Source organism: Ctenopharyngodon idella, chromosome 22 (genome assembly GCF_019924925.1).
Source record: "Ctenopharyngodon idella isolate HZGC_01 chromosome 22, HZGC01, whole genome shotgun sequence".
Classification (NCBI taxonomy): domain Eukaryota; kingdom Metazoa; phylum Chordata; class Actinopteri; order Cypriniformes; family Xenocyprididae; genus Ctenopharyngodon; species Ctenopharyngodon idella.
In genome coordinates, this window is record NC_067241.1 from 12,980,816 (window position 1) to 12,990,611 (window position 9,796).

The 9,796-nt window shown below is 36.2% G+C and overlaps 1 protein-coding gene across 1 annotated transcript; it reads right to left on the reverse strand.

The window, feature by feature from the left end:
• Window positions 1-6,060: 6,060 nt before the first annotated feature.
• On the reverse strand, window positions 6,061-9,542 carry LOC127505299 (N-acetyltransferase family 8 member 3). Its single transcript, XM_051880755.1, has 2 exons — window positions 9,464-9,542; window positions 6,061-7,985 (listed from the first exon to the last, which is right to left on the reverse strand). Exons 1-2 carry the CDS (start codon window positions 9,540-9,542, stop codon window positions 7,282-7,284), a joined length of 783 nt encoding a protein of 260 aa, XP_051736715.1. The 3' UTR covers window positions 6,061-7,281.
• Window positions 9,543-9,796: the final 254 nt, after the last annotated feature.

The following is a 9,796-nucleotide window of genomic DNA, read 5'->3' on the forward strand; positions in this document are numbered from 1 at the left end:
TATTTGTTAACATTAGTTAATGCACTGTGAACTAACACGAACAAACAATGAATGACTGTATTTTTATTATCTAAAATTAACAAAGATACTGTAACAAATGTATTGTTCATTGTTAGTTCATGCATTCATGCGTAAAGTGTTACCACAAATACTCTTCTTACACATCTCTAAGCACCTCTGTGGCATAATAATTTGTGCTCTAAGACCCACATCACCCCAGGTGGCATATCAGCTAGTCAAACAGATCCCAGACAAGCATGAAGCCCTGAGCCTCTGCTTAGTAAATAAGCTCAAGTGATTCCATCATGTTATCGTTATTTGCACAGGTCTCCACAACCTGCATATGCACCATCCTGAGGTAAAGATTCATAAAAGTACCCTGTTTGTGGAAGCACTTGAGCGCCCGCTGCCCGGGTTGATACCATGACAACAGCTGTCGGCCACAGCGCTGAAGGTGCCGTACATCCGTGCCGAAATAAGAGCCCTCCTGCCCTGTGAAGTGTTCGGCATTTCTCTGGGCAGATAGCACACTACGTGACTCTGGTTTCAAGTGGATTTTCAAAGAGAACAAAAAGAGGATGTTCGCTCTTTATAGGCGTAATGACTCACATTGTGTTCAGTGTCTGAGTGTTGCATTGTGGTCATCAGATTGAGGTGCTTGAGCAGTGGGTAAATGATTGTTTTTAACACCCCAAAGAGTTGCATCCTACGAAAGCTTGTTTCCGCCAAGGTAATTGGGACTTTTTATCTCACAGTTCTTACTTTCTCGCAATTCCTAGCTTATATCTCCAATTCCGAGAAAAAAGTCAGAATTGCGAGATTATATACAGTTTTGACTTTTTCCTCAGAATTACAAGATATAAACTCACAATTCTGACTTTTTTCTTGCAATTCCAAGTTTATATTTCACAATTCTGACTTTTTTCCCTCAGAATTTTGAGGTATAAACTCAAAATTCTGAAATTCTCAAAACTGCAAAAAAAAAAAAAAAAATTGCAATTCAGACTATAACACAATTGCGAGTTTATATCTCACAATTTTTTAGAAAAATGTCTGAATTGTGAGAAACAAATTTGCAATTCTGACTTTTTTCCTCCAAATTGCAAGATATAAACTCACAATTCCGAGTTTGTCTCACAATTCTGATGTTTTTCTCGCAATTCCGAGTTTATATCTCACAATTTTTTAGAAAAAAGTCAGAATTGTGAGTTTATATCGTCCAATTCTTACTTTTTTTACTCAACATTTCGAGATATAAACTCACAATTGACTCTTTTCTTGCATTTCAAACTTTATAACTAGCAATTTCCAGTTTATATCTTCTGAAGGGGTAAAAAAAGTCAGAATTGCAAAATATAAACTCACAATTCTGACTTTTTCTTGCAATTGCGAGTTTACATCTCAGATCTCACAATCCGGACTTTATAACTTGCAATGGCGAGTTTATATCTCACAATTTTGATCTTTTTTTCCTCAGAATTCTCTCAGAAATCGCTATTTTTTTTTATTCCGTGATGGAAACAAGCATCCAACTTATATGTGACTCATGCATTCTCAATAGCTCTTGAGGCTCAAGCTAAGCTAAGAATTCACACACTGTTTAGCACTAAGTTGGTTAAGCCTCAATTCAACACATTCATTGGATTAATCTCAAGGGCATGTTTAAAAAATAAAAAAAACTGGGTTATTGTTCATTATGTGGCATTCGTTCAAAAAATGGAGGACACTTTTAGTCTTTTTAGCACTACTGTCAAGGGAAGAAGTGTAAAAAAAATAAACAAGCATTAGCAATTATCACACAATTAAAAGTGCAATTAGATTAAATCTCTCATTCACTTCAACTCAGAAGCACTGATTTGGTAAAATTAGCAGTTTTTCACATCATTCACTGTTTACCTGTGAGCTTTAACACAGTTGTTTACAAAAACATCTACATTTTTAAACAGAAGCAATACACTGTGGTTTCCAAAAGGGGGGTCCGTCAAACTAATGAAAAGCTAATAATTAATTATATCAATTATTAAATTAAAATAAATAGAGCTACTGTACAACAATATACAATAAATGCCTGCATAACAACAAATAGCAATAAACGCCTGCATTGACGAGTTCAGAGATACCCGCAACTTAATTTTGAACAGACATTTTTATCGGTCATAAATTCTGGAGAAAAACAGTACACACTCTAAGAAATAACAATGGTAGAAAAACTGAAAAGATTCTGGTAATTTTCTGCCAGGACATTACGTTTAATTCGTGGCCATGCTGTACTAATTTGTTCCCTTGTTTTATGGTTTAACTAAAATGATGGAACCAATTAAGAAAATGTGGCCACAAATTAATAAATAGTGACTATGTTATTGATTTTTCCACTCATGTCATGTATAGGGCTCTGTAAGGAGGAAAAAATACCTAAGAAAATGATTTTTGCAGTGTAAAACACATTGTTTACATCTGTATTTAGCAGTACCTTCTTGTGATCGGATCACTAAATTGGATGTCAATACCAGATGCTATAATGGGACATAATTGTCATACCTGTTTCTGTATTGCAATCTAGATTTTTTTAATGCTGTTTTTTCTTCAAGCATGAATTGATTTCGGAGCTTTTCCTACTGCTTAACCAGTATACAACATGATAGGCAACACAAAAGTCCCTGGCAACTCAAATTCAGAAAACAAAACCAGAATGTGAAAAAAACCTAAAATGGCATCTAATTCATTTTGAACACTGATCACAGTATCCAGCTTCAGTTTGTCTTGGTTCTTTCCTATAAGCCACATCTGTCTGATACCATTATTTCAGATCTATTAAGCTTTTGAAGAGAACACGTTCAAAGAAAGTCACAGACCTGAACTTTCCTTCAAAAAGTGACCTTAAAGTGACCCCGTAGTGTCTTTGAAGCTGTATTGCTGACCGAGGACATCTTGCTATTGTGAAATCACAAACTCTAGTGATTCATATATCCTGCTGTCACACAGTATGCTGCCGAATATCTGTTTCCACATAAAAGATAATGAGAGGATAAAAATATCCTCTGTAAATCACTGTCATGTACACAAATTGGGAAATGAAGCAGAATTAACTGAACATGAGTACACATTAAATACTTTTTAAATTTTTAAAAAGACATTTTATAAAACTATAATAATTAAGTGTAGAAAATTAAAGTTAAATCGACAGCCCTGGCTGTAATATATTCAGCTTGTGCCCCCAAAATTTGCATTAAAAGAAAAGGAAAATTTTAGAATTAATTGGCATTCTAAACTCGCCTCGCACCCAGCAGCGTGAGTGTGTGTGTGTGTGTGTGTGTGTGTGTGTTGATTTCTATGTTCCCTCTTAAACCCAAGAGAGAGTTCATTAAAGAGAACTGTGCTTTTTGCATCTCTCATCCCTCCTTTATCTCTTCACTTTAATGTCTGCTGAAAGATGATGGTATATGAAATGGCCTTTCTATTTAGAGGTGATGTGTGTGTAATTTTTTTGCTGTTTGAATACTTTCTCCAGCTTAATATGCAGAGACAACGATAAATAAGCCATTTGTAAGTTGATTCCCTGGAAAGTGTAAACACTGCAACTCTATCAAAACATTGCTCGCTTTGTTTGAGCATCCCAATAAGCCCCACACAGCGATACTGACTCAACTTTTTGACTTCGACTAGCAAGCTAGCATTTAGAAACAGCACAGACACCCTAGCAACTGCCTAGCAACACCTTAGCAACTACATAGCAACATGCCCCAGCCATATCTTGGCAACAGAATAAAGACACAATTAGGGCATTGTACTGATAACAACTTAAAGGGGCTATATTTAAGAATTTTCATGTATTAATTGCTTTTTGTATTTGCCAATGTGTCATTACAAACAATAATGAAACTTAAAAAATGAGACCTTCCCTGACTTCCTAGGTGGTGTTGGGATGTTCACTGCAAAAGTATTTCCAACTTCTTTTTACTTCTAAGCAAAGAACGAAAAATAACTTCGCTGTGAGTAAAAAGCCTTAAATCACATTCAGTCTCTTCTGTTACGTGTGCGAACACGAGCAATAAGTTGCTGGATGCAGTTCACTTAACGGCCACCGGTGTCGCTAATAACAAGGGTTTCTGAATTCTACACATAACCGCTTTATTTGTATAGCGCTTTTCACAATACATATAGCTTTAAAGCTGCTTTACAGGAAATCATGTTAATGTTTATAATATCTTAATATATTCATGCCTTATAGTTGCATTTATCAGATTAGAGTTGGGCGATAATATTATTTACATTTTGTGACTATCCAAGCAATCAAGCAGTTGAATTTTGCTATACAATATATATCGCCATATGTGTATGCAGATAAAGCTGGGCATACTTACATATCCAACTTTATATAAAGAGCTGGGCGATAATATAGTTACATACGAAATAAAAAATCAGGAGGTAGACATTCGCTATTTAGTATATATCAGCTCTACGCAAGTATACTGTACATATGCAAAAAGCATTTGGATATAATATATCTAACTTTATATATAGTGCAATAATATAGTTTACATTTTAGAGATGATATAAACAATCACGCCACTAAGATTTGCTATATAGCATATATATTGCTTTACTTGAGTATACTGAATGTTTGCAGGTAAAGTAGGATGTTCTATATATCCGACTTTTATAATATTGCTGGGTGATAATATAGTTTATATTTTTCTAAAATATAACAGTCAAGCAGTTGATATTTATATATCATATATATGTAATCAACTATATACATTATGGTTAAAGTCATCATGAAATCAAAAATTGACAATTGTTTTTTTATGGAATATTGTAGTATTTATTATAAATGATTTATCCATGCACATCATTATTATTTTTTTCATTTATGTTCCTCATAATCTTTCATTAAAATAACTTCCCCTCCCTCTTGCAGCATCATCTGATGACATGTTTACTGGCACGAGGGCGGGACAACCTGTCAGTCACATGAGATCCACCAATAGAAAGCCACAACAATCCAATCAATTCCTCATGGATAAAATCAGTCCCATTCAACATTTTTTTCTTGTTCCGTTTCAATCGTATATATGTGACAATTGGGTAGGAAAAGACTACCACCACTTTCATTTCAACTTTAAATGGTTAACAGTACTCTTAAAAAGTTAATATAATCCAATCTACGGGAATATTTTCTGAAGAAAATGATGGTGATGCTATTGGCACAGAGCATTATATACACTTCACCTTTTTATGTCCTGATAATGTCACATAAGTATATTTTTTATAAACTCTATGCACATGTAAATTCAGCCCTAGAAGTCCCATTGCTGTATTTACACATTATAAACTGATAAATATTCTGGGTACCATGTCCGAGTATAAAGGAAACTTTGATTGAATATTTATCCTCTCCAAAACATCAAGCTTCTCCAAGCTATAAAAATACCTCCAAAAATGCACAGTCACACACCTTGACGCTTGCCAATTATTCAGCATTAACACTATGGCATTATCCGTCCTGACATCATCTGCGTCCCTTACTTATATGTGCATATGCATGCATTAGAGTCATGATGTGCAATTTAGACAATTATTTTAAAACCATCCTTATGCATGGTAGGAATAATAATGATGGAAGTCATTACTAGAGGCTAATTCCCCTCGGAGTGGCTGAAAGGGGGCTCAGTAGCGCAGACATCACCGGAGAGATCATCACCTGCAGACTGGACAGTGCTTTAATACCATCTGACAAGATCTGAGAGGGTGATTGATGTCTGTGCTCTGTCTAGTAATGTGTGCGCATCTCAGCCAACCACAGCACACCTTTGGGAAAGAGTACATATATTTTGGGGTCATTTATCTGAATGCATAAATATATATCCTGGATATATATATATATATATAATAGAACATATATATAGTAACTAAATGTAACATGTAACAAGGACACTGTAAAAAAGTGTCACCCATATACAGTCATGTGAAAAAGAAAGGACACCCTATTGAATCATATGTACCCCCCCATTGTACTACTGATGATTGACGTTCTTCAATAGGCTGACTACAATAGCGGTGTTACCTGGTTAAACATGGCTTTTACTCCCAACGATGTGAGTAGTAAACACTAGCTCCTTTATTCCAATCTGCACAATAGGCTCACAATGTCATTGCTGCAAGAATGTTAAACCTCCAGCCGCTTTCTTTGGTTTTGCATTTCAGTGGTATTTTAAGACTTAAGTATGGTCATATGGGTCAGCTGGCATAAATTCCTCTGGATCAATGAGATTCAACCTTTCCTGAAAGCTAAAAGTAGTTTATATAACGTTTTTACACCTTAGCTTCTACTTGCATTACAATTCTAATGGACGAGAGAGCAAACTATGATATTTGTATTGTTTATTGCTTGTGGTGTTTGTATAGATCCCATATAGTAATGTAAAGAAAACAACATTTTCTTTAGAAAAAAACAGTATTTGTTTTAAATTGCTTTTAAATCTTTGTCAAGCTTTCTAGTCAGGCTTTCTCAAGCCAACTTTAAAGTTTGTTTACAAACTTTACTCATCTAGTTTTAAAGGATTAGTTCACTTTAAAATGCAAATTACCCCAAGCTTTACTCACGCTCAAGCCATCCTAGATGTATATGATTTTCTTCTTTCTGATGAACACAATCTGAGTTATATTAATAAATATCCTGATGCATCCAAGCTTTATAATGGCACCAATGAACAGGACCAATGAGTATGAAGCTCAAGAAAGTGCATCCATCCATCATAAACGTACTCCACATGGCTCCAGGGGATTAATAAATGCTTCCTGAAGTGAAGCGATGCATTTGTGTAAGAAAAATATAAATATTTAACAAGTCATAAAGTAAAATATCTAACTTCCGCCAGACCGCCTTCCGTATTCAACTTACGAAAAAAACGTAACTGATGTCACCTCAGTTACGCTTTTTTTGTTAAGTTGAAATTGGAAGGCGCGGGACATAATGTAAGCATTTTTGAACTGCGAGAGGCACTACGCTTTCTATGTAAGTTGAATACGGAAGGCATATACACCTAGGATGGCGTGAGGGTGAGAAAATCTTGGGGTAATTTTCATTTTAAAGTGAACTAAATCTATTAAATTTGCATTGCTCTTTGTCTTTGCAGTGAGAATAGGCTTGATTGCCAAGGGATGGTACTCATACTCTAATGAGAGAAAGTTGACATGTAGTTGCAAAGTTACTTATAGTTAGTAGAATGTCTAAAGCGGACTATTGAAATAAAGTGTAACCCACGGATTTAACATTGCAGTTTAAAGATGCTTTTCCATTCGTATTACATTGATCATGGCCAGTTTTGAGACCAAACGGTTAGGGTGTGTGTTGCTATGCACGGATGTCACAGTAAAGCCCAGTTTGCGGAAAATCGAAATGGCCGCGGTCTGTGGGGAGCTGATCTCTACGACCACCCGAGAAAGTCCCTGCTCCTTACAGAACTCTACGGCTGTCTCTACCAGCTGAGTTCCCAGACCTTTACGTCGCTGGTTGAAGGACACGATTAATTGAAACACCTCCACTGTCGCTGCATCGTCTGCGTTCCACCCATCCTTCGAAACGTCGCCCTTCACACCAACTACAGCCAGCAGCCCGACCACCTTCGACTTCCCGTTCACCTCCATCTCCGCCACCCAGAAATGATTCACCTGGTTATCCAAGAAGTTGGCCTGAATATCTGCCATTTCCATCTCCATCTTTCTCTTGAGGTAGCTGTCGTAAATCTCATGGCAGCAATAGTAAACCAAGCAAGCCCAAGCTCCTCCGAAGAGCAGGGCCTGGAAGCACGAGCTCCCTCCCAGCACATATCCGGCCACGGAGACGCTGAGGGTCACACCGATGTGGTCCGGATGACTCATGGCTTTGAAGAAGGCTGGGTAGACATGCTCCAGAATGCCAAAGCGGAAGAGAGAGACAATAGCAGACTTATCTGTGGGCTTGTAGGGCCTGATTACACTCTGCACTGCAAGAGAGAAAAGAGACAGGGATTCAGCTTGATGCTGATTGAACATCTGCAGAAAGTCATGCAGATTTATAGCCAGAAGGAAGGACGTGCAGAAAGAACCCTTGTAATTAAAACCAGGGTTATTATCATTAAAGGGTTAGTTCACCCAAACATAAAATTTCTGTCATTAATTACTCACCCTCATGTCGTTCCAAACCCGCAAGACTTTCATTCATTTTCAGAACACAAATTAAGATATTTTTGATGAAATCCAAGAGATTTATTTATCCCCCATAGAAAGTAACGTAATTACCGTCATTCAAGGTCCAGGAAAGTAGACATTGTTAAAATAGTCGCCGGCTCAGTATTGGCCAATGCTGTTTACATGAGCAGCACGACGCATGCGTGTGATGCTGACGCTGAATGTAAATGACTATTTTAAAGATGTCTTCACTACTTTCTGGACCTTGAATGACGGTAATTACGTTGCTTGCTACGGGGGATAAAAAAAACCTCTTGGATTTCATCAAAAATGTCTTAATTTGTGTTCTGAAGATGAACAAAGGTCTTGCAGGAAAGTACTTAATGACAGAAATTTCATTTTTGGGTGAACTAACCCTTTAACTAAAGCTAAAAGCATAAAATATTAAATGTTAACTGAAATAAACATAAAACAACTTAAACTTATTTTATTTAAGCTAGTTGTCATGGCACTATTTCTCATTTCCGTTTAGTTTAAATTGAAGAACTACAATAACAAACTAAAGAAACTAAAAACTAAAAAATGCATATTTAAAAAAATAATTAAAAAAATGATAAAACCACACAACAAAATTACTAACTAAAATTAAAATGAATTCAGAAAATATGAAATAAAATCTAATTCAATTTATATAAAAATAGTTTATCAATGATACTAAAATAAAACTGATTAAAGCACATGAATCATACTACGCATCAAAATCATGCGTTTGGTTGTGTGTTTCACATATTATCACTTGAAAAGAGCATCTGAAGCTTCGAATTTGCACAGGCAAAATATTTCAAAACCAAAAACATGATTCTGTGAAAAAATGTGTGAATTTCATGTGTATTTTTCATCAAAGAAAGAAAAGAAAGAGTACAAAACACCCTATCCTTTGAGGAAAAAAAAAAAAAACAGAAATAATCGTAATAAATACATTTCTATTGGAATGTCTGTTAGTTGTAAACAATCAACAAACTTCATGCATTATAATAAAAGAATGTTTCACATTTGGGAAACATTTGGTGTGAACCCAAGCAACACCCCTGAACTCACAACTTACAAGCAGAACCGTCACCCACACATAAATCTAAAAAATTATGTATTGTGCCACAACTCTGTAACTTATAATAATTTACCAAAGCACAAGCTATTCCTGTCCTTGCATGCTAATTGCATTAACGTGAAGACACACCTGCCACCTTTGAGACACCTCGCACAACACATTCCTACAGAAAAAAAGTTCACTTACAGCTAGTTTTCTGTACCATCGCTGCTGCTTGCTGTACTTCACTCTCAAACGCTCTACGCCTTCTTTCTTCCTCGCTCATGAACTTTAGCCAGAGTATTGGGACAAATACCCATTACAGAGCAGCTTATGGAAAGAAATAGTGCATGTTCACACACACACACACACACACACACACACACACACACACACACACACACACAGTCAGCGCCTCTAGTATTTCATAAAATCAGTTCTAATCTTGGCCTGACTGTGTAATGAGGTCTTCATATGCCTGTCTGGATCAGACGAGCTCCATATCTCAATGACTTCGTAGGACTGAACCAGTTCGTCCAC